The sequence below is a fragment of the Euleptes europaea genome, chromosome 14 (assembly GCF_029931775.1).
Source record: "Euleptes europaea isolate rEulEur1 chromosome 14, rEulEur1.hap1, whole genome shotgun sequence".
In the NCBI taxonomy this organism is placed as follows: Eukaryota; Metazoa; Chordata; class Lepidosauria; order Squamata; family Sphaerodactylidae; genus Euleptes; species Euleptes europaea.
In genome coordinates this window covers 36,098,765-36,123,919 of record NC_079325.1, presented here as the reverse complement: position 1 = coordinate 36,123,919, position 25,155 = coordinate 36,098,765, and the positions used below count along the sequence as shown (strand labels likewise).

At 44.8% G+C, this 25,155-nt stretch overlaps 2 protein-coding genes across 3 annotated transcripts in view; one reads left to right on the top strand and one right to left on the bottom strand.

The window, feature by feature from the left end:
* Positions 1–253: 253 nt before the first annotated feature.
* ZBTB26 (zinc finger and BTB domain containing 26) lies at positions 254–4,006 on the bottom strand. The gene is made up of 2 exons (XM_056860052.1): positions 3,996–4,006; positions 254–1,734 (listed from the first exon to the last, which is right to left on the bottom strand). Exon 2 carries the CDS (start codon positions 1,711–1,713, stop codon positions 385–387), a length of 1,329 nt encoding a protein of 442 aa, XP_056716030.1. The 5' UTR covers positions 1,714–1,734; positions 3,996–4,006; the 3' UTR covers positions 254–384.
* A 185-nt stretch (positions 4,007–4,191) lies between these two features.
* The window catches only part of RABGAP1 (RAB GTPase activating protein 1), a 90,716-nt gene continuing 69,752 nt past the window's right edge, over positions 4,192–25,155 (top strand). Inside the window, exons 1-7 of one of the 2 annotated variants that reach the window (XM_056860046.1) lie at positions 4,192–4,289; positions 10,655–10,855; positions 14,412–14,649; positions 15,175–15,379; positions 18,659–18,833; positions 20,159–20,316; positions 23,322–23,432. In XM_056860046.1, the coding sequence (XP_056716024.1) occupies positions 10,706–10,855; positions 14,412–14,649; positions 15,175–15,379; positions 18,659–18,833; positions 20,159–20,316; positions 23,322–23,432 (1,037 nt within the window). In that variant the 5' untranslated portion in view covers positions 4,192–4,289; positions 10,655–10,705. The remainder of the gene's footprint in view (positions 4,290–10,654; positions 10,856–14,411; positions 14,650–15,174; positions 15,380–18,658; positions 18,834–20,158; positions 20,317–23,321; positions 23,433–25,155) is intronic. The other variant, XM_056860047.1, reaches the window with a different exon arrangement.

Sequence of the window (25,155 nt, the reverse complement as noted above, 5' to 3'; positions counted from 1 at the left end):
TCAGGGTTTTTAGCTTAAAAACTCAGTTCTGGAGGAGCAAATCTGTCCCCTTTTCCCTTGGCCCATAAGCAGGCAATTATTCCTTGGATGTGCAAACCAAACACCACCCTTTGGAGAGGTATTCAGAAGCATAACTGCTCAAAACTTCAATGGAGGCAGGTCCGTGCTAACTGACATTCTTGTCATGGTAGGAACAAAGACCCCTGAACTTACAGAACACATCAAGTCACTCTAGGATGGAAGCTGAAGACCTCCTACTGTTCCTTGTTCAGCTCTTGCAAGCGATTCAACAGAGCTTTCGGCACCTGTCAACTGATGGCCAAGTAAAAGTCCAGATCAGCTCTGTACATTTCTTCTTACTCTGTTGCTCAGAAAGAGATTTCTCTAATTCACACAAGCACCTTCACTCCGTAAACTAAGCACCGCCTGTGCCAGCTTTCCCCCATCTAGTACCTGGCTGGCATCAGCTTGCAGGCAAGCTTTTGAGTCTACTGCTGAGCTGCAGCTGAAGGAATCAAAATCCACTGAGATGTCTTGGACGTTCCTCTCATTGGCATTATCAAAGCTGTTTTTGCCATGGAGCTGTTTGAGGTGCTTCCTCAGGACGGGCTTGTGGGCAAAGACCATGTCACAATAGTTGCACCTGTGGGGCTTGTCCCCACTGTGCAGGTTGAGGTGGTCCTGCAGTGAGCATTTCTGCGAGAAGGTCTTCCCACAGATCTTGCACTGGAAGGGCTTGATCCCAGCATGCACCCGCATGTGCCGGTGGAGGTTGCCCTTCTGTGTGAAAGTCTTGCCACAAAGCAGGCACATGAACAGCTTGTGCATTTTCAAGTGATTGGCATAATTCTCCAAGTGCCGGAACACACGGGTGCACTTAGGACACTGGTGGTGCCACTGGAGCCCTTTGTCTACCCCTCGGTTGCTGGGGCCAAATGCAAAGAGGTTATCACTCCCTGCATATGAGAGGGAATAGTTATGGAGCTGGCTCTGCTCTATTTCATTGGCTCGGTTCTCCACTGTGGAATTGATGAGGGAGTGCTGAGGCTCGGATGAATGAAGAGTGCTTTGTTCTGAAGAAATAAAAGAGCTCTGGTCCTTTTTGTTTCTGACATCTGCAACCTCCCCTATGGACTCCACCTTCACTATTTGTATATCACTATCCTCCATATCCATGCTGTCCTCAGAAGGTTGTATGCAAGGGGAATCTGGCTGCAAGGATTCCTCCTCCTCCTCTTCTTCCTCTGCTGCTGCTGCTGGTGGTCCCTTTGGCTCTGAAGAGTCAGTTTGTTTCTCACTTGGTTCTTTTTTCTCCAATTGCTGTTTTGGCCTGATGAACTTCAAGAGGGCCTGTGTGCAGCGTTCCACAATGTGGCTCATTTGAAGGAAGCTGGCGGCTGTCAAGTAATTCACCAGCTCCATCTCGGGAAACTCCAGGATGCCACTGTAGCAGGACAGGAGCAGCTGCTTTCCCACTTCAGAACTCTGCAAGATGGAAATTTTCACTTCTCTGGAGTCATTCAGGAGGAATTGGTCCCTTAAGAAGGGAGAGCCAGCAGCAAACACAATCTTGTGGCCATGAATTTCAAGATCATCTATACGGACTGTGATGTCGCAAAACTTGTTCTCTTCTCTCAGCTTGTCCATTTTCTGCAGCATTGAGTCGCCATAGTTGTCAAATTGGAAATGAAGGATATCAGGTCTCTCAGTCATTTTGACAAACTTGAAAGTTGCCTGTCTACAAAGAGAAGGAAAATGCATTATATAACCAAAAGGATTACAACAAATTCCAACAATAAGCTTTAGACTAAAGAATAATGCTGCCATTTAAAGCAGCAATATGTCTTCTGCAGTTCTTGCCCCTTTTTGTTCTCTCTGGAAATAATTATCATTCTTCATTTCTTTCTCTCAGTTTGCTTGAACCCAATCCAGTCTCACTAACTGAACAAATGAAGATGTGCAGTGCAAAATGGGACAATAAACTGTATAAATAAACTTAATAATCGCAGCTAGCATTTTCTTATAGTGTTAAAATCATTTACGTCAGTAATTCCTGCAGCTGTCCCATAAGTGAAAACTAATATTCTCTGCTGGGGTAAGGAGAGGGTGCTGATGCTGAAAGACAGCAGTTTGCCTAACCTAAGGCTTCTGAGTAAGCTGGCAAAGATGAGATTTGAATTGCAGACCTTTGTGCTTAGGCTGTTAGCAGCTACTGCGCACCAGCCCTTCAAGAAAAGATGGAACTCACTTATGGAACTTATCATACTTGTGGAACTCATGGCTATAACATATGGTGATGGGGAAAAGCCTTGGCAATTAAAATATATTAGAACATTTTTGTGGAGTAGAAATGGCTTGCCAGCCACGATAGAAGGATCAAAGATGCCAGCACCCAACAACAGGGGAAAGCCATGAATTTCATGCCCAGAGTGTGAGCTTCCCATAAAGCATTTGGCTGGCTGTTGTTAGAAAGCAGACTAAGATGCAAAAAGAGCCCACTGGGATCAGACCCAAAGCCTACTTGGTTCAGCTCATCCTGTTCCCAGCAAATATGAGGGTGGGAGGAAAGGGGGCAGCTACCTGTCCTGTCCCTAGAATCAAGTGATGCTCAGAGATAGATTACTGCTATTTAACTCCTATAGTTAATAATAAGCCTGTGTTCCTAGCTAATTTTTGAGTGTGTTTTAATGATGAGTTTATTTATGCACTATTATTTCAGAGTGAAGGACTTCCCCCTTGTAGGATAGTTCAAAGTAATTAATAAATGAACACATCAAGCTGCTTTACCAAACTGTTGGCTCATTTAGCTCAGTACTTAAACTGGTCCATCTAGCTCTGGCACAGAAAGGCCTTTCCTAACCACTTATTCACAGTGGGTAGCCGTGTTAGTCTGTCTGCAGTAGTAGAAAAGGGCAAGAGTCCAGTAGCACCTTAAAGACTAACAAAACTATTTTCTGGTAGGGTATGAGCTTTCGTGAGCCACAGCTCACTTCTTCAGATACCTGAAGAAGTATCTGGTATCTGAAGAAGTATCAGGTATCTGAAGAAGTGAGCTGTGGCTCACAAAAGCTCATACCCTACCAGAAAATAGTTTTGTTAGTCTTTAAGGTGCTACTGGACTCTTGCCCTTTTCTACTAACCACTTATTGTTTTAGATGCCGGAGGCTGAAAACCTGGGGATCACAAAACTATACAGGAGGGTGTCATACACCAGGTCAGTCCATTGGTCCCTCTACCTCAGACTGACATGGGTTCTCCGGGGTTCTGGGTAGATAAAGGTCTCGCTGGACCCTTGCTACCTGGACCCCTCCTGCTCTGCACGTGCTCTTGAGCATCTTCTAACGTTGCCCACCACCTGGGGATTTCTGCAGCGGCCAGAAAAAAAAGGTTCAGAACGACAAGGAGTCTCGAGGCACCTGAAAGGCTCACGCATTACCGTTATTTCCTTTCCTTTTATCCCTTAGAAGCTCCCTGATCAATTGATCTTGAGCAGCCTATATCTAGTGTTGGAGGAATATAAGGACTGAAACAGATCTTGCCACTGACAATGTAGCCTTGGGGTCCCTGTCGCTTAGTAAAAAAGGCATTATGTCAGTCACAGAGGCATTGGATTCGTATATTAAAAGGGGGGAATATAGTGCGATATAAGTTCCTCGTAAAAGCGGCCTTCCAAAAGGGCCTGGGCTCATGAGTCAATAGAGCCCGAAGAGCAAGGGCAGGTCCTGTCCGAGTATGGGATATTAGCTTTATTTGCGGCAGAAGCCCCCACGAGCCAGACACAGCCAGAGAAGCCATAAAGCTCGGCCTTTCAGATGTTAACGAGCCTCTTTGTTGTTTCGGCAAACGAGCGCAGCCGAGTTCCTCCACGACGTGCCCTTCGGAGCCGGCACCCCTCCCGTCCTCCATCCTCCACCGAGCACCTCTCGCGGCCACAACCCCCGCGGCGCCGGTCCCAGGGGCCAGAGCCCCCCGGCGCACCCCTCCCGCCGTCTCACCTCAGCTCCGTCACCCCCACCTCCCCCAGGCAGTGCGGTTTCGCGGCCGGCCCGGGGGAGGGGGCACTTCCGGCGCCAGGAGCGGCTCTTCCTCCCCGTCGTCACGGAGGAAAACGGGTTGCTAAGGGGAAAGGCGGAAGTGACGCCTATTCCCTACGACCTCGGAAGCGGCTCGCCCGCTCTTCCGCCTGGGCGCGGTCACGTGACGGGGAGGGGGGCTGGGCGTGGGGTTGGCCCCGACTGAGGCCCGGCGGCGGTGCCGTGGCGGCTGCTGCTCCTGAGGGGAAGGAGAAGGTAAGGAGGGGCGCCTGGCTCGGCCTCCCGACTGTGCGCGTAGCTGGGCTTGCGGGAGAGGAGCTGCAGCCCCAAGGAAGGAGGGGAAGGAGGGCTGGAATTTGGCCCGTGAAGAGTGGGTATGGCTGGTAACGCTTAGCCTTCCTGTGGCCTTCCGAAGCGTTGACAGGGCTTCCAGCGCACTCTCTTGCGGTAGTCCTTGCAACAGCCAGGAGAGGTAGGCCCCGTTGGGCAGTGGCAGCTGTTCATCCGATAGGCACTCGTTCTGGTGGGTAGATATCACCATCTGCGGAGGCTCGAGGCAGCGGTGTCCTGTTTCTGTCCCCATGCCACCACACCCCAGACTGGGAAGAACTGAAGAGACAAGACGAGAAAATCCCATTTGTGGATAGTCGTGGATTGCCACCTTCCAAGGGGGAGTAAGTTTATGGGGTGAACCTTTCATACTAGATATTGTCGAAGGCTTTCACGGTCAGAGTTCATTGGTTCTTGTAGGTTTTCCGGGCTGTGTAACCGTGGTCTTGGTATTTTCTTTCCTGACGTTTCGCCAGCAGCTGTGGCAGGCATCTTCAGAGGGGTAACACTGAAGGACAGTGTCTGTGTCAAGTGTGTAGGAAGAGTATAGTCAGAAAGGGGTTGGGTTTGAGCTGAATCATCGTCCTGCAAAAAGTATCAAAGGTAATGTGCTAATCATTCATACTAGCTTCTGCAAATTGCTTGTAGGGTGATTGCTTATGAGGTTAGAGGGAACACATCACAGTTGACTGGAAGTGTTTGTTGAAAGGTAGCTGGCAGCTGTCAGCTTGCTGCTAAAGATTTGCAGCAGGTATAGAATGAAAGAGCTCTGCTGTATGAGAGAAGCCTAGGAACTGAGTTTGTAAATGCTAGAAGCCTCTGTGCCCATCTGAATTTGTGAATGCATTAGCTGTGCTGGGGGTGGATAGTGTAAGAGGGAAGATAAACTCTGCTGGTCTCAGATTCCGTTTCAGAATAGTAGTGGTCTGGCCAGAATTTTGCAGTGAGGAGCAGTTTTTTCTGTCCCAAGCTACTATGAAATAATTCTTCTAGGTTTGTGTGAACTCTCGTGCATTTGGCATGTTTTCTTGGATATATAGAGAGGAGAGCCAAAATTTGCATGACTGATATGGGCAAGAAGAGAGTTTGCATACTTGCTAGTAATAATTCATACCTTAGCTGTCTTCTGTTGCCTTGAATCATAAGGGTTTGTTATGGTGGCTTAGTAGGTAATTACCTGTTCTAGGCTTTAACTTCTTTGATAAGGGGCAGTGTGTGCTTGTGTAGCTTGGATGTTAGGCAGAGTGACTAGCTACACAGTGTAGTCCACGTGGCTTAGCTGATACCTACACAGTTGTAGGTTAATCTCAGTTACAGCCAGACCAAACAAAACATTTTAAAATCACATTGATTTCTCAGCTGTGGCCCCATCATGTTTGTGTGTTGTTTTCACCTGCTTGAAAAACTGTGGAGACTTTCCTTTTCTTTGTAGAGGTAGCTTTCTAAAGTTCAACAGATAACTAAGAAATTCTAAAGTATGTAGATACTTTAACATGTTACACAGTGGCTTCAAGGGGAGAAATGGCGGGGTGGACTTCTTTGTGTTGTTAAGGGATTACAGTAGCTAGCAAATATATATTGACTTGATTCATGAGCACATTGAACAGCATGAAATTTTATACATCATTCCTTGCAAGCAGTGAGATCCTTCCTGTATTTGATGGCCTGTGAACTGTGCAGAAAAGTAATTGGTATCCGGAGAATATTTCTGCTTTCCCATTCCAGGCCTGGATACCTTTTTAGTGGTGTGTTAAATTAAACTCTTGCATTAATGTTTTGAAACAGGCATTAAAATTGGTTCTTGTAGGTTATCCGGGCTGTGTAACCGTGGTCTTGGAATTTTCTTTCCTGACGTTTCGCCAGCAACTGTGGCAGGCATCTTCAGAGTAGTAACACCGAAGGACAGTGTCTCTCAGTGTCAAGGGTGTAGGAAGAGTAATATATAGTCAGAAAGGGGTTGGGTTTGAGCTGAGTATTGTCCTGCAAAAGTATTAAGGCATTAAAATGCTTGCAGCTTGAATTTGTAGTTGTAGGATCTGGGAGGAGAAAGTGCCTTCCTCCTCTACAAGAGAACCTAAGGACCTCCCTGCTTTTGAAGCTGTTCCAGGTCCAACTCTGAAGTAGAGTCTTGGATGGGTACCAGTCATGTGGAGGGACTGATAGGTAATGTGACTTCCTTATGATCCTCTAGTTAAATCTGGATCCATAACCCTTTTAGGACCCTGAAAATCCAAGCTTTACAACTTGTTACTAATGGTGTGAATCTAATGTGTGAACAGTCCCAGCACTGTGTTTTGCTTCCAACTACTGTATATCTGCAGACCTATTGCCATCTTCTGCAAGTCCTGACATTCTTTCAGCAGTCTCAATACTGTCTCCCCACCATAAAGAGAAAAAAGATCTGCAGTTTCCCTTCCACCTCCTCCATTTATGATAATTTCCCCAAGCTATTCACAAACATAGTTTGGTTCTGTCTCCAATGGATTTTCAGCTTTTCTTTACATCAGGGCTGGAAACATGAATTAAAATAAATCTTTTACATTTAGGGTGTGTTTTTGTTACCAGATTTGGCATCTGTTGCTGCCTTCTGGGTAGTTCATGACACTCTTGAGACCATCCGAGTTCCCTGGCCACTTGCTTCTGAGTTATGTGTTTCTTAGTTGAAAATGAGTCTTCTGGTAGCCACTGGATCAGTAATCAATGAGCAGTTGCATTAGTCTGAATGTCAAAATGTACTCTGTTTCCTTTTGTTTGTGGAGTGATTTCATTTTCTCTCCTGAGGCATTGGAGCTTGTCATTTCCTCTTTCAAAGTGACTTGCAAAGGTTCTGCATGCCGTTTTAAACACCAATCTGTGTTTTTATAGCTCCTTGACCTGAGAGCAGATCCTCTTTCTTGTCCAGCAAGAAATGTTCATGCTTCAATTGCCCAAGTGATTGGGCAATTGCAGAAAAACAAGCAAACATGAACTGGTTAGGAAGGTGGATTGAAAATTGTTTCTGTGAGCCACACTCTGGTGTTTGTTGTATCAGACAAAAGTGGTGGCTGTTATCCTGTGTTGGTTTATTTACACTTGAGGGGAAATGCTGTGCAGGATCTGTCCTTTCCATTGTGCTAGTGAAGCAGTGTATTTATAATATGTAAAACAGATATGTTGCAAATAGGTATCAACATTTGCACCAAGAGTTGGCTTGTTCCCAGAGCTGAATGTTTTTTAGTATCAGCACAGAAAACTGATCTGAGAGGCAACTTAGCTAGATCACACATTTTTCTCTAGACTCCTGCTATCCATGAAAAAGGGTGATGTGACCTGCTGTTAATACAGAAGCTTGTTCAAGGTCAACCCAGTGTTGCTTTCCTGAAGATGTGTGTGTGTGTAAAGTGCCTTCAAGTCGCAGCCGACTTATGGCGACCCCTTTTGGGGGTTTTCACTGCAAGAGACTAACAGAGGTGGTTTGCCAGTGCCTTCCTCTGCACAGCAACCCTGGTATTCCTTGGTGGTCTCCCATCCAAATACTAACCAGGGCCGACCTCCTTAGCTTCTGAGATCTGACGAGATCAGGCTAGCCTAGGCAATCCAGGTCAGGGTTTCCTGAAGATAGGGTTTCTGATTTTGATTTTATGACATGGAAAGCTCTCATGGGAGAAAGAGCATTGCCACCCCTTCTGATACATAGTTAATGCTATCATGAGGTCTCAGTGCCAGTACCAAAGTATTTGCTTTTCCCCCTACTTCCTGATTGCTGAAATTAGACAATCTGGAGTGGGAGGAAATAGAAAACCTGAGAAGCAGGGGCCTTTGGGAAGGGTGAGGCCTTGTATACTTGTCTAACTGCTTCTCCCTGATCACTGTTTACTGTGGACCAGCTGGTGCCTTGTGGTCTCCATATGGGTTGGGTGGAATTTTAAGCTTTAACAGAGTTAAAAAAATAATTTGACTGCATCAGTTTATGTTCTGCAAATGCAGTGGTGGGAAACCTAGATCACCTGCTTGTTGTGGTGGTTAATCTGGAGAACTGGGTTTGATTCCCCACTCCTCCACATGAGCAGTGGACACTAATCTGAAGAACCAGATTACCGGTAGATTCTCTACTCTTCCACATACAGCCTGCTGGGTGACCTTGAACTTGTCACAGTTCTCTCAGAACTCAGCCTTGCCTGAGTCACAAGGTGCCTGTTGGGTGTGTGTGTGATTGTAAGCCACCTTTGAGACTCCTTTTGGTAGAGAAAATTGGGGTATAAAAACCAACTCTTCTTCCTGCATATTTCTTGCTTTGTTGTTCATGCATGTTTGATTTTAAAATGATCATGGAACAAGGCAAGAAAGAAAAAATTCCTCTCAAACTCTCTTGTTCAAGGCTGTATATATTTAAGTGAGTAATGCCAAGCAAAGGGAGGCGTGGGTTTGGAGACGGTTGGCCTAACCTTGAACTAAGGCTTTGGAAAATAACTTTTGAGATGCAACTTGTTAGTTTAACACTGGATTTGTATTAGCTGGAAATACAGAATTAGTAACTGGTGGTGAGGAGGAGAGTTTTCTGCATAGTTCGTGGGCCTTCCCCATGATGGGCAGGAGCAGGATAAATCAACGTGTATTCAGCTTGCTGAGCTAGAGTATTCTTGATGCAGGGTTTGTGCATTCATGTGTAATAGTAATGCTTAAATGGAGCCTCTATTTCACAAGCATGGGTGCATATTCGTAGCAACTACTGGAGCCCTTCATGCTATTCTGATCCATCTGGCAAAGAATCTCGGAGGACTCAGCATTCCATTCTGGATATGTCATTGCTTGCTCTACACTGAAATGATAGCTGCTAATATAAATTAAATTTTATGTTCCACGTTTTGACCGTTAGATGTTAAAATGCCTCCTTTTCAGACAGCACTAGTAACTGGTTTGTCTTGGGACATGTACACTAGATTTCAACTTTCTTGGTGGTCTGGAAATACTTCAGCTGACTTTAACATGCTTTGGATAATTTTTAATCCATGATAAGCCCCCTTGATTTTAAGAAAGGTGGTAATATTTTCTCCTCTGCCTTGTATCAACTCTGAAGATTTTCAGGCTGAGAAAGGGTTTTTTCCCCAGAGAAAAGTGGATAAGTGATGGGAGAGAATTAACATGGGACTGAACCATGACATTCCCCAGGCACATAGACTTACATTGTGTGTGTGTGCTGAACTTCATCTTTCTGTATCTTCGGAGACTTAATTATTTGGGATGGTATGTGAGCACCTCTCCTCAGTTGAGGGGGCATATAAAGTTCCATTTTCAAAGTTCTAAGGTAACCTGGGTGTACCAAATTTCAGAAATGTCAGAGTCGTAGAAGTAACTGCAGAGAGAAGGCTGGAGACTTTGTTCCTGGATGATGGAACCAAGAGTTTATGCTACTACATACAGGAAGCCAAGGCAAAATGGTTCTGTGAATGAGTTCTTTTAAAAGCAAAATCAGCTATCCGAAGCAGGCCCTTGGATGTAGGTCCTGTCTACTTGAGAGGAATAGTGGAGGTTCTGCACTGCTCAGAAAACTGAGGGGTGCTCTTCTGTTGCCATCCCACTCAGCCTCCTTTTTCCTTTCTGCATGCTTTTCGGCCCCCACCTCTAAATTCTTGGCTGAATTGGTATAAGTCTGAAGGAATCAGAAAGTAGCTGCCTAGTTATGTGCAAGCTCAATTTCTTTTGGCTTAGAATGGTTATTATTTTTCCTTCAGGACTGCATCTAAAGTAACAGAGGCAACCGGGGTCATGTAGTTCCTTGAAGTTGCTTAGCGAAGGTAAAATAGGAACTACTGAGTGTGTCTTAGTTTTGGTGCTGTAATCCTAGCAGAGGAAGGGTCTTGCAGGTAGCTTTGTTCTGAGCCCACTCAGTGTACAACAATGTAGTATACTTAAATAATGAGGCAGGCTAGCCCATGTCCTGTCTGCAGCACCAAATGCCTTCTAGGCTTTAGAGGTTAGCAACTCAGGACAACTGGGAGAAATACACTTATTTGAGGCTTTCCTTCTGTGAAGAAAGTAGCAGTTGCCATGTGCCAGAACTTTTAGAGGGGAGTTTTAACATGTGGGATCTTTCACTCTCTTTTCAGAGTGAGTCTCAAAGAAAACTAGTTGTGGGTTCTGTCCTTTAACGGCAAGGCCATTTCCAAGAGGCCCCCATTGCCCCCACTGCCCTAGTTCTGGCTGCTTGTGTTTCATAGCAATGACCTTGGGAGCATTCATAGTAAAGAGTTTCTGGCTGCAGCTTTCGTATAGAGATACCTATTTTTATTTTTACTGTTTCTGTTTTTCAGGTGTTTGTAATCCAAGCCCATTCATGAGTCGAACGTCCTTTTTATTAAGTCATGGATGACAAGGCCTCTGTTGGGAAAATCAGTGTGTCTTCAGACTCGGTATCCACTCTTAACAGCGAAGATTTTGTCTTAATTTCCAGGCAAGGGGACGAAACGCCATCCACCAATAATGGAAGCGATGATGAAAAAACAGGACTGAAGGTGAGAGAGAGACTGTAACCCAATTTGAATTAAACTGATGTGGAAGTGTGCTGTTGTGGAGATGGAGGAAGGAGAGAGAATTTATCTTCAGAATATCAACCACCTATGGGCCATTATTTAATGGGATTGGCTTTGGAGTGAAGTCTTCATGCTCCCACCCTGCCTGACCTTTGTCAAATCAGTCATGTGCTCTTCATGATAACCTCCTTGAACATTACGAATGTCAGCAAATGGTCTAGTTCCAAATTCTTGTTCCTAAAGCAGAACATCTTATGTCTAGCTTAGGGGCTAGACCAGTTTAGGGAGGGACTTGGGGGATAAGGTAATGGGGTTTGTCCCTTGGTTTGAGGATACTTTGCTGCTAGCAAATCTGTCTGACCACTTTGGCCGTTTTGTATATGTGAGACAAAGGGGTAATGTGCTGTGCAAATGGACAGTTTGTGAGCTTGTTAATGAGGCATAGTTATCAAACCTTGTCAGTTGACTAGCACAACCAGATAGTCTGTGAAGTCAAGAATGCCCCTGTTTTAGTGGTAACCTACCCTCCTTATGGGGTATTCTGGTGTCATTTGATAGCCCTGGCAGGCTGTCAAATGACACCTCTTTCTTCCCAGCATTTCAGCTCATGCAGGTACCCACAGCCCTGCAACTCTCTCCTGCCCTGTTTCTGATTGAAACCATGTGGCTGAGATTCTGTGTGCTGGCAACATACTTAATGGTGGGCATCTCTGAAAAGTCATATAACAGGAGGTGTGTGTAAGGAAGGGTGAGATTTGAGGCCATTACAAACCATAATCACAGGGGCAGGTGGCAAATTGCTTTTGCTGGGCACATTTTTGTACTGTGATATAACCCTTAAGATGATTGAGGACATTGCTTAATCGATTCAAACTTGCAGCCCTGGTGATTAGGTATAAAACATTTGGTCTGCCACCCACTGGAAAGGAGCAATCTGTAAGGAATTGTGACAGTATTGAGCTTTATATAAGCCTCCTGTAACCAAGGCCCAGATGTTTCCTGTTTCTCAGTTTAGTTTACTTCTATGCTGGATTGCAAATAACAGACTCCTTCCAAATATGTTGCATGCCCCTTTAAAGAATTAGGAACTTGGCTCGACTCCATTCTCCAGCAGCCTTTAAAGAAACAATTCTAGGTCACAGCAATTACAAAACAAAATTGCCTTCCTTCGGTAGCTGGAACTCAAAAGTGGAACTTGTTCTGCTTCAGCATGCTGTACAGACCATGTGAATTGCCATGAGCTTTCCCCTACAATCATCCTGTGTGTGTGTAAAGTGCCGTCAAGTCATAGCCGACTTATGGCGACCCCTTTTGGGGTTTTCATGGCAAGAGACTAACAGAGGTGGTTTGCCAGTGCCTTCCTCTGCACAGCAACCCTGGTATTCCTTGGTGGTCTCCCATCCAAATACTGACCAGGGCCGACCCTGCTTAGCTTCAGAGATCTGACGAGATCAGGCTAGCCTGGGCCATCCAGGTCAGGGCACAATCATCCTAGCTGTGCTCATTTGAGAGCGTGTCTTGCATCTTGATACCTTCTGGATGGTCAGTGAAAGCTGCATGCCTAAGATGAAGAGTGGGCTTCTGTTGGCTGGGAATGTCCTATTGGATCTCTCCTCCAGTTTTCAGCCTTTTCACCTCATCTGGAAAGAATTGTCTGTTCCTTTTCAGACAATTGTTATTGTGCTATTTCTGGTACTAAAGAGCAAAGGACAATGCAATGTTACTTGTCCTGGGTGTAACTCTACAAGTTGGGACTTGTCAGAGGACTGGCGTTTTCTTAAATCGGTAGACTTGTAATGGCAATTGGGAAGTAAAAAGCTGTATTCTGAAGGGGAGCAGGTGTGATGTTGACTGAGCGCAGTATGCATCTAGGACAGGGGTTGACAACTTTTAATAATTAAAGAGTCAAATTATGTCAAAATTCAGAGCAAGAGATCAACAAAGAGCCAGTGTCAGAGAGCACCTCGAAATTACTGGTAATTGGCATGTTGATTAATAATCCATAAAGTTTCTGCAGCCAAACACTGATGGTTGTGAGACCGTTGTTAGAAAGTGGCATACACAAGGTTTCACAATAAATAATAAATATGCATAGTAGCCCCCTGCGTTATTGGTTTAGCACACTGGCATAAACCTGCACATGGTTCACACTCAAATTACTGGCATCTGTTCACTTCCATCATTACCCTTTCTGTAAAGCTCCTCTAAAAAGCGCTTTAATCTCATAAAAATCTTTGCCTGCCATTCAAGAGTGAGAACGGTGTAGTGGTTAGAGCGTTGTAGTAGGAGATCTATTCTACTGTGGAAGCTTGCTGGATGACGTTGGCCAATCACATGCTCTCAGCCTAATCTACCTCACAGGGTTCTTGTGAGGGTAAAATGGAGGAGAGGAGAACAATGTAAGCAAATCAATAAATTCCCTATCGGTTATTCTAGCATCCCACCCACCCGTCTAATGCACCCTAATTTGAAAAAATGGTAAGAGCTGTATTTGGTTACATATTGAGTCACATTTGGCTCTAGAGCAGTGGTTCTCAACCATTTTCCAGCTGTGGCCCCCATCCGACCTTGTTTCCTTCCTGTGGCCTCCCTGTCCTACAGGTAGAAAGGTAGCTATTTAAATGTTTTGTTTATAAATAGCCAAGGAACAAAGAAGCATAAACAGCCACATAAAATGCACACATGCAGTTCTTATTGGGAAACTGAAATGTACAAAAAATACCCCACAAAAAGAATACAACACGCTAATAAACAACAATGTTCTCATACAAGGGAGAACAAAGCCTCTACCACCGTAGCACAAGATTATAGCGATACAAAAATCCACAGTTGCAAACGATGCATAGAAGTGCAATGAAGAAATAATGTGTTAGGTTTTCATGTGTTTCTGTTTTCTTCACTTCTCACTTCCCTCTGTGGCCCCCTAGTCTCGTTCCGTGGCCCCCCATTTATGTAATTTTCACCTGTGGCCCCCTTGGAATATCCTGGGCCCCCCCGGGGAGCCATATGGCCCCAGGTTGAGAACCACTGCCACAGGTTGGCAGATCCCTGATCTATGATGTCCATAGCTCATCTTTATCTCTGACCTGCGCAGTCTTGCCTGTTATCAGTGATTGTAGTGCACTGGTTAGCATCCTTTCTGACCTCTTAATGTAGTTGAAGTCTATAAGTGATATATTGTTCTTGAATTTTGGGTATGTCTGAGTGCACAGATTGCACAACAATAGTAATTTGGCATGTTTCTGTGAGGATCAGTACAACCGTTAATGTTAAACTCTTTGGATCTTTACAGGGAGAAGAATAAAATATACTGTTATTTACATGAACATTTTTGAATACTGTCCATGATGATGATCTGTGTCACTTGCAAATGCGACAAAGAAACTGTGGGTGAGGGGAGGTGAATATATGTGAGATATTTGGGCTACTTCGTCATTACTGTTTAACTATTAACTTTGTGTATGTGGGTAGCTGGTGGTTTTTGATCAGGCTTTTGTTTGCCCTTCCTTCGCAGAACTTGTGTTTTTCCCCCCCTTAGATTATAGGGAATGGGAGTGAGCAGCAGCTGCAGAAGGAGCTTGAAGACGTCCTGATGGATCCCCCCATGGAAGAACAATCCAATGACCAGGAACATGAGGAGGACTCTCCCCAGGCTGATGGAGAGGGAGAAGAGCCAGTCCTCCTTGAGGCCTCGGCATCCTCCACCATTAACCCTGGGTCCATGGCAGGACCACAGAAACCTGAGATGAACCTGCCAGTGAAACCCACCCAGGGAGGTGAGAGGATTTTGAGGAAGAGGGGAAGGCAGGCACATGATGAATGCAAGGGTCCAGAATGTAGCTCCCTAAATCATTTGGGCTTCGTTCAGGTACAAGAGAGAGTAATGGCAGGCCTGTTTTCTGATCCCTGTTCTCGGATGCTACATGACTTATGGTTGTATGTGGGAAAAGGTGAGCAGAGGCCTCTGCACAGAACCATGAGGTTTCATTAGTCATTGCCCATATGCTTTCAGCCTCCTGTTTGTAATATGAGGACTGGAAACTTGTGATTTGTTTAAAAGTGATAGTTGAGATTCTCAGGGCACTGAATTCCACATCCATCAGGTTTCACATTTGCACGGCAATGTGTCACAGAGCAGGGGAATTCAGAAGTTATGGGAAATCTTGAGCAAAGTTCCCCACTCCTCATAGACAGCTTGTCTCGTTGTAACACTTGCTCTTTTCAGATCTTGTTTCCCCACTGATGGCTACTTCCGGAACCCCTGATTGCAGTCTGACTTAACTCTTCCATTTGTCTTGCAGAGTCTGAGGATTCAAGCCCTTTTACTCCAGTGGCTGATGAAGACAGTGTAGTCTTCAGCAAGCTCACTTACTTAGGCTGTGCCTCAGTCAACGCCCCCAGGAGTGAGGTAGAGGCCCTGAGGATGATGTCCATCTTGCGAAGCCAATGCCAGATTTCTGTGGCTGTGACCCTTTCAGTGCCCAATGTGTCCGAAGGAACTGTGAGGTACCTGTCTTCCGGGAGGAGAGGGGAGGGTTTATTAGGTGTTGGCAGTGCCATTTGGTTAAAAGCTGCTGTCCAGGAGTTCAATTGCCACAGTGAGCTTGATCCAGTTACAGTACACTAACATGGTTTTCTGAATTTTGCCTCCTGTGATAAAAGATGCAAATTATGGCTTATGGTTTAATAGTTATTTAGAGTTAATAGTTACTTAGTGATTTGTCCCATCCTTCTGCCAAGAATAGAGGCGAAGCTGGCTTACAAATCTTGACAGTAAGAATATGAAATTTAAAACAACAACAAAACCCAGCAATCAAATAATTTTTGAAAGTCCCCTTGAAGTTATATATTCAAAGCATGCATGAACCAGTTGGTTTGATAGATAGTTTATTTGCGGCCCTTGGCCAGATAAAACAAGATACATGGACCAAAATGGTCTTACTGACAAAGGTTTACAGTCTGAGTCTTAAGTCACTTTAAAAAATAAAAATAATAAAATAAATAACATCCAAGTTACATCTGCCATTTGGACTAAGAGTACTCTGTGGCAACGAATTTTCGTTGCAGCCGTACAAAATTTTGCTACCTGAGAGGTGATTGAGGGATTATCTCCTTGTAGGAGCTTTTCTATCTTTTCTCTTTCCATGTCTGGTCCCATTCTCAGTATGAGGGGCTCAATAAACTTAGAACGGGGTATAGTGTAAAAGTTACAGTTCAGGAAAACATGTTCAGTGGTTTCTAAATCCCCGGATTTGCAGGGGCATTGTCTCTCTGCCCTGGGTATCTTCTTGAATTTCCCCTCTAACATAGCAGAGGGTAAGGCTGCGCACCTAGCCAAGATAAAAGCCCTCCTATATTTGTTTATCTCTAAGTAACGGAGATAGGCTGCTGGTGCAAGGATAAATTTGGAGGGGGGGGGAACCATAAATAGGGGCACTCTTGCTAGATCTACTTGTCGCTCGATAACTTTAACCCTTTGGTTTATAGTTGACTTAGCTTGATCCCACTCTAACTGAAGTAGTGCTGGGGGGGGGGGGTAAAACCCAGGTTATTTAGCTTGTCTTCAATGGCTATTATCCACTTTGACCTAAAGGTATCACAAAGAATCAGTGGAAGAAGACCCTTGGGGTTGAAATTAATTTTCAGCCAGAGATAAAGCAAGGACAAGACAACCCTTGCCTCCACCTTCATCATGCCAGTTTCTAAATGGATCATAGCATTTGATACACATCTTGGCAATTGCAGGGCAGCTCTAAGAAACTTGGATTGCATTTGTTTCATGGGAATAATACATGAGGGTGGAGAGTCAAGTTGTGTTCCATATAACATTTGTGCTAGAGTTTTCACCTGAAAAAGTTTAAGGGCGGCTGGAATATAGTGTGCTCCTTTGGACCCGAGAAAATTTATTATTGAACGGGCTGATCTTTCCCCTAAATTGGCAACATAGGTATTATGGGCCAGCTTGGAGCCAGATGCCTGGATTGTCGTTCTAAGATATTTGAATTGGGTTACCTGTTCCAACGTATGGCCATTTACGTTCCACGTCCTATAATTAGGGCGATTACCAAAAGCCATTACTTTTGTTAATAGTCAGGCGTTGCTTCTCACAGAACGTTCCCACTCTCACTAGCGCCCTCCTTAGGCCAACTAGGGTTCTTGAAAGAAGTACCACATCATCGGCATAGAGCAGAATATGAATATCCCTGTCCGTTAGTTTAGGTGGATGTAAATACGGTGCGTTCAAGGAACTGACTATGTTATTTATATAATAGGCAAATAGCAGGGGGGCGAGTAAACAGCCCTGCCTAACTCCTCTATAGGTGTTTATGGGGACGGTAAGATGTCCTCTTCTATTGCACCTGACTCTCAGTGCTGTTCGTTCATGTAGGGCTCGCAGCAGCAACAGGAGCCTTTTATCTACATTTGGGGCTTCAAGCTTGTCCCAGAGTAAAGGTCTGGAAATCGAATCAAATGCTGCCCTAAAATCAATGAATGCTGCATATAAAGAGGGTTGTCCCTTATTAGAATATTTCTGTGCTAGATGTTGCAGGACAAGGCAGTGCTCTATCGTTGCTCTCCCTTCCCTAAAGCCTGCCTGCTCTATTGCCAAAATATCCTCTTGATTGAGCCAAAAAGTTAATTTATCTAGCAGGTGCCTTGCGTATAATTTGCTGATGACACTTAGACTAATTGGCCTATAGTTGGAAGGGTCCTTTCTACTTCCTTTTTTAATAAAAGGGGATGACTATTGCCAGCCCCCAGTCTTTAGGGATTCTTCCAGTAGAATCTATGTAGGTAAACAGTGCGGATAGAAAGGGACCCCACCAATCTATGTTCTCCTTGATAAACTCTGGGGGGATACCATCATATCCAGGAGCTTTACCCCGTCTTAGTTAGTTAATATGGGATTTGACCTCATTTAATGAGACAGGTGGCCAGGAGGGAATGTTTGACGGGTCAGGGCTATAGGGAGCCAAAGGATGCACTTCATCATAAAGGCTCTGAAAGAATATGACCCACCTATCCGCGGCCACATGTGAATCTAAAGGTGAGTTCTCCTTGGAATAGCTACCAGTAACTAGCCTCCAGAATACGGATGAATTTTTAGCCTTGGCCGCTTTACTCAATAATCTCCAAGACTCCTTAAGGTGCTCCTTTTTCTTTTGAGAGATTGTACATCTTTTTGTGCAGGAGAAGGGATTGCTGGGCTGCCTTGATTTGGCTACCCTGAGCTTTGATGAACTTACTATAGGCTTGTTTAAGGGCTGTTTTTGCTTCAAGGCAGTCTTTGTCAAACCAGGGCTTGGATTTAATTATCGGCCTCTTTCGTTGCTGACATGAGCTAAAAAGCAAGGGTCTTAATCTCTGAATAAAATCCCTATAGAGTATTAATGGGTTTTGATCTGGTGCTGGATTTTAAAAGGCTGTACAGTATGAATATACCTCCTCCGCTGACAGGTGATCTTTCAATTTAGATTGCAGCTCATTTGACAATCTTATACGTTTGCCCATTGGGTTAGATTCTGATGTGGCCATTGTATAAAGAACGCTAAGGTGGGCGTCCCCTGAAGGTAAAGTGGCCTGTAAGCATAAAGGAAAATTATCTCCCTCTAAAAAGGAAGAATTTGGAAGGACTTTACCATTAACAGTAGTTGAGAGCACACTCTAAAGAAGCTTTCTACCGTCTTACCATATAAACACTTGCCTCCAGTCTATCTAAAAGCTAAAAAATTTCAATTATCTTCAGTGCTCATAATTTTTCACTCCCTCCTTACCCCCCCCCAGGCTGCTAGAACCTCCAGCGAACACTGAAATCGCCAACTACCCCATTTACAAGATCCTCTTTTGTGTACGAGGGCATGATGGGACTCCAGAAAGCGACTGCTTTGCTTTCACTGAAAGCCATTACAACTCAGAGCTCTTCAGAATTCATGTTTTTCGGTGTGAAATCCAAGAAGCTGTAAGTTGAATGTTTTCTAGGAAGTTTTGTGACCACATCCTCTTGTAGAAGTTAATACTGCTGACAGTTGTGATCTACAGCTTCCAATTACTTGGGCTGGGAATTGAGAGAGCCAGCTGGTGTAGTGGCTAAGAGCTGTGATTTGGAGCGGTGGAGTCTGATCTGGAGGCCGGGTTCGATTCCCCACTCCTCCACATGAGCGGCGGAGGCTAATCTGGTGAACTGGATTTGTTTCCCCACTCCTACACACGAAGCCAGCTGGATGACCTTGGGCAAGTCACAGCTCTGTTAGAGCTCTCTCAGCTCCACCAATTCACAGGGTGTCTGTTGTGGGGAGCGGAAGGGAAGGTGATTGTAAGCCGGTTTGAGTCTCCCTTAAGTAGTAGAGAAAGTCGGCATATAAAAACCCTCTTCTTCTTCTGAGTGCCAATATTGGCAGTGGAATACCTATTTTCCTTTGTTTTTTCTGTGTTAAGCTTATTAAGCTGTGGCAGTGATCAGGGGCTTCTGCTTTCCATCAGTTAAACAAGCAGCATTGCTGAGACGGATTTAAGGGATTCTGTCCTGGGAGGCAAAGTAATTTACTGAAGTGACAGGGTGCAAATTGCTATTTGGGACCAGAAACAGCCACAGCTTCTGGCAGACTTCGGTGCTCTGTTCAGTTTGGAGCACCAAGTTCCTAGTAAGGTTCTGACTAGACAAGATGGGGGTTGGGGGGGGGCATAATGAAAGTGCTAAAGTACCAGAAGCTTGAGGGAACTGGTTATGCTCGTCTTCCAAGAGAGCAAACTTACGGAGGATAGGGATTGTTGACACTTCTATTTCGTGTGTTTCCTATTCATTACTTGTCTTGGTCTACTCATAGCTTCTCTCAGCACCTTACAAATGAAAAGTTAAACGGCAATTCAAAATGATAAAATGGAAAAATGAAGTAAACCCTGAAAACGGATGCCAATCATAAAATAACCAGATTTCTAAAAAACCAGCATTAGACAGCCAGTACAAAAATCATTCTGTATGGGGAAGGCATTAACAAACTTCCTAGCGGTACCCAAAGAGCAGAAGCTGGAAGGGTTTTTTCTAGGGGGGGGGAAGTCCCAGAGGAAGGTGATATAACGGAGGGCAACTCCCTGTTCCTTGGAGCTGCCATCCTGAAGCTGCAGGATCTTGCCACCGCGTCACAAAACATGAATGGGGCAAGCATTGTTGATTGTATCTGCTGAGCACTGCTGAGGCTGTTTCCTCTCCCTCCCCATGCACACACAACCACAGTTTCAGTTGCCTTGTATCTGTCTGTTAATCTCTGTCTTTCTGTCTGTCTGCAGGTGAGTAGAATCCTGTACAGTTTTGCCACTGCCTTCCGCCGCTCTGCCAAACAGACTCCACTTACAGCCCCTGTAGCCCCACAGACACCAGACAGTGACATTTTCACTTTCACTGTCTCTCTGGAAATAAAGGAAGATGACGGGAAAGGCTATTTCAGGTATTGTTTCCTATTTCCTCCCCACCCCCTGTTTTCTGTGGCTGGAACTTTTAATTTTCCAAAGCCTGCATAAAGCACATCTTCTCAAATCATTTTTAGGACTTACTGTGGTATTTTTGTTCTGGGTTTTATTGTCTGAACGTGGCTTTTATTTGTTACGTGTGATGTTTCTTACTGTCGTTTGGACTGGATTCCTTGGAAATGGGCGCCAGGGCTCTGAAAGAAAGAAGCTATCTTAGCAGCAGGCCCTTGGAGACAAAGGACCAAGTATAGGGAGCATACGTAAATTACTAACAAAATAGAAATATACTCAGAGGACTGGAATTGTCTGGTTGCCAGCAGAGAACAGCAGCTTGAAAATCGCAGCTGTGCACCCGGTGAACTATTTTATTGTTCAGACCTTTTCACCTGCCTGATGCAAACTGGCCTCCAGTGGCCATTTGTGAAACTTCTTGCTTGCTAAGTTCAGTCTGTTGTGCCAAGCAAAGGCTTCAAGTTATCTCACCGGGTACCTTGTGGTTTAAAATAAAAATTGGTTCATTTTTGTTAAATGTACAAGAGCGAGATCCCAGTGTATTGTAGCGATGAGAGGTTGGCACTGGAGAGTCTTGGTTTCAGGCCTCCGCTGGCCATGAAGCTCCCAGGGTGACCTCAAGCCGTTTGTGCGCTCTCAGCCTAACCTGCGTCAGAGGATTGTTGTGAGGATACAGTGGAGGAGAGGAGAACCATGTAAGCTTCCCGGAGCTCCTTGGAGGAAAGGCGCAATTAAAAAAAAAGTGATGGTTTTGCTTTTGGGTAAAAGAATGTATTTGTTGGATACATGCAGTAGATATTTGTGTCTTGTGCCTACAGGGTCTCTGTTGCTTTGAGGCCGCAGGCTTCTGAGTCTTAGCCCAGGAAATGAAAAAATTGCATTCTTTGTACCTTTTGCCCAGGGACGGTCTTTATTTTCTGGGTTTCCCTTTGTGGGTTTTCCTGTCTTAGTGCAGTGGTGCCCTCTTGTGTCAAACTGAACAATGGCAGCCCAGTGTAAACAAAACAGGTAGTTCCTTGAAAGTCACGACGTTGTTTCTTTACTAAAAGAGATTGGATGCCGTGGCATTGTTGCTTGAAAGGCCCATCCCATTATTATCAGCGTTGAGTGCATCTTTCGTCTTATATTACAGGTGACTTGCCCAAATTCTGCTTCTGAGGGTGTCCGCTCAGTGTTTATCCTCATAAGCCTTATGGGGAGGTCCAAGCCAGGGACTGTGGCACAGCAGGTAGTGCATCTGCTTTATAGGCAGAAAGGCCCCGGTTCAGTTTCCAAAATTTCCTCCATTTAAGGGATTGCTGGCAGCAGGGCTGGGAAAGACCCCAGTTTGGGCCTCTGGAGAGCCTCTGGGTTAGATGGACAGATCATCTGATTCATTATAAGGCTGCTTCCCGTTTCATTATTGTTCCCATTTTACAGATAAGGAAATTGAGGCTAATATAGTGACCTGACCCTTGAACCCAGCCACCCAGGCAGGAACCCAATTTTCTGTTCAGCAGATGGCACTGTCCCACTTTTAACTGTTGTGCGTTGCCATCTGGTTCCAGAATGCAGTAAGTTCTTGGGTCTGCTCTCCATAGACATGGCACTGTGACATCCAGGCATGGATTCTGATTCCCCCTCAGTCCATCCCCCCCAAGCATTTATAGTATTCTCTTAATTACTGAGTTGCCTTTATCACAGAGTGGTGTGCTTGCCAAATGCTCTGAGAACTGCAGACTGTGCTGGCAGCTGGCCACAGCTAGAGCAGTGTTTTCTGTTCTGGAATTTGTCAAGGCAGGTTTCTAAAAATTATTTAATGAACTTTTTTTTTAAGTAACTTTGTTGTTCTCTGTTTCTGGACAGCAGAAACACTTTTAGGCTCAATAAATTGATCCCTGCCTGTTAACCCACCCTAAAGTGTGCTTTGAATTTTTGATGTTTGAATTGTAGTGGTGCCAAACTCCCCTGTTTCTGCCCAAGATTGTCCTTTACAAGAAGCCTGGGTTGTCACTGGTGATCAGAAATTTCCCCTAGGTGACCCAAAGTTGCCCTTCCTGGCAAGTAGGTGTTGACTGGAAGCTCTTGATTTGCAGCACATTGTGAATTTAGCTCTTTAATTTAGCTCCCCCAGTCTGTTAAGTGTTGTCTGATAAGCATTGATTGAAGTGTGGTTGTTTGCTGAGCCAGTACTTTCATCAGCAGAAACTTCCTGCTAATAATTCTGCTGTTTGAATCTTGTTCTGCATCTAAACTGTACCCGGTAAACATGAGGACTCGGTGAATTGTCTGAGTGCAGTCTGTTTGTATTTACCGTGTCCTTGAACTGATGCTGGGTGGGCAGGTGTAGAAGAAAAGTATGAAACAAACTCTGGTTGTGTTTGCATTTGCAAAGCATTTGCAGCAAAAGCCTGTAGAAGACATTTATTTTGTGTATTTTTTGAGGCGTATATATGGCTGCACAGGTACTTTTTAAAAAAAGTATCCTAAATGTAATAAATTGCCTCTGGGCTTCATAGGTTTTTGGGCTGAGCCCTGACAGTGACACATCAGGCTACCTTTTGTTCATGATGACAAGCAATCTCACTGTGTTCAGAGTTTTCATTGTTATTTCACTGTTATAAATTTGACATTTTGGGGGGGGATCTTTCTCTGCTTGAGACCATGGATAACTGCTGCTAGCCAGTGCTCTGCTTTGAACTAGATGGACCAATGCTCTAACTGAGTAAAAGGTAGCTTCATTCAGTAATGAGACACTGCAACTTTCCAGAGAGCATTAAAACGGAGTTCAAGCAGCTCCCAAACAATTTATCATTTATTTTAAATATCCCTACACTGGGCTCTCAGCCACTTATGGCTCTCGAGTTGATTAAATTAGGATTCAGAATTGTATGGACTAAAGAGGCAAAGAGAGAAGGTTGTATGTGTTCTTCATGTTCGAACAACTGCAGATAAATGGCTCTGAATGTTTTCCCCTCCTGTTATACGACAGTGCCGTTCCCAAAGACAAGGACAGGCAATGCTTTAAACTGCGCCAAGGAATTGACAAGAAGATTGTTATCTATGTGCAGCAGACTACCAACAAAGAACTGGCCATTGAAAGGTAAGGCAGGGTCCTTGAAAGTGCAGCGACCTGAAGTACTACCAAGGACTGTCAATCCCCCCCCCCCCCAATGTAGTGCATTGGGTTTTATGGGGCAGGTTCTGAAGAAGAGCCCCGTGGCGCAGAGTGGTAAGTTGCAGGACTGCAGTCCAAGCTCTGCTCACGATCTGAGTTCAATCCCGACAGAAGTGGGTTTCCGGTAGCCGGCTCAAGGTTGGCTCAGCCTTCCATCCTTCCGAGGTCGGTAAAATGAGTACCCAGCTTGCTGGGGGTAAAGGGAAGAAGACTGGCAAACCACCCCATAAACAAAGTCTGACCCGGTGCTTGCACAGGGGACCTTTACCTTTTTTTTACTGAAGACTTTAGCCTGTCCTTTGCCAGTTTTGAAAATCAGCGTTATGTCATGGTTTTCCCCAAAGCACCATGGAAATTTTTCTGCCTGCCCATGCCGATAGGTATTTCTTAGGAAATCCTGATCTTTTTTTATTTGTTGTTGTGTTTACGTCCTGCACCCCATTATGTAACCAAAGGTGCCGTACACAGATTCCCTGCTTTCCGGTTTGTAACTGGCTAGACCAGGGGTGCACAGCATACAGCCTGTGGCTGCATGTAGTCCAACAAGGCAGTGTTGTATGGCCTGTAGCTGGACCCCCTCGCACAATCTCTTGATGTATCCTGAGGCGTTTCCTACTCCAGAAACACTATTTCATCACTGCGAGGACTGAGCGGGAGGGTGTAGGGGAGAAAGAGATCAGAACATCAATAGGCAGAATTCTGATATATTCCCATGTCTCACTGCTTTCCAGGAACACAACAACTTGCAGCATGCAGATCACTGTTTGTCAGCTGCGGTCAGACCCCCGCCACCCACACACATGGGAAGATTCCCCGTTTGCAAGCCCATGTGATGCAATGGAGAATATCCTGTTGGGGGGAGGTCTGAATGCCCCCTTTGAGTCCAAAGAACTGCTGAAAGGTGGAGTTTTGACACACATCCCCATAACCATTAGTTAGGGGAGGGGCTGTGGCTCAGTGGTAGAACATCTAGGCATGCAGAAGGTCCCAGGGTCAATCCCTGGCATCTCCAGTTAAAGGGACTAGGCAAGTAGGTGATGTGAAAGACCTCAGCCTGAGACCCTGGAGAGCCGCTGCTGGTCTGAGTAGACAGTACTGACTTTGATGGACCAAGGGTCTGATTCAGTATAAGGCAGCTTCATGTGTCCATAATGAAGCGGTGCCCTGTGACATAGTGGCCTTCTTAACTCCAGCCAGTATCCTTTTTTCTTTTTATTTATGTATTTATTTATTCTTTGGATTTATATACCACTGTATCTCAGCCAAAGCCTGGCTCAGAGCAGTTCACATCATTAAAACATCAGTTAAATAAAACAGGCAATGCTACATTACATACAAAAGTTTGCATTAAAACCATAATTCCTAAATCTAAAATTCAGCTGGGGCCTAATTGGTAGTGCACAGGGCAGCCGTCAGCCCTGGGAGGGATGGACAGGATCCCCGAATTAAAGAACCCCAATAGAATAAGGGGAAGGGAAATTTTATTTAGTTGCTGGATTTTGTGTCGTCCCCCCCTTATTCTTTTATGTATTTTTTTAAAGAAATATTTTTTTAAAAAAAATTAAACCCTGTTTGCTCCACTCAATTGTTTCAGTTGTGTACTCCAGGGCTAGACCAAGATCTTCAGTAGGGTTGCTTGTTTGTTTGC

Bases quoted from the DNA above. Each gene is read 5' to 3' on its own strand.
- ZBTB26 (XM_056860052.1), bottom strand. From the start codon at position 1,713: ATGACTGAGAGACCTGATATCCTTCATTTCCAATTTGACAACTATGGC.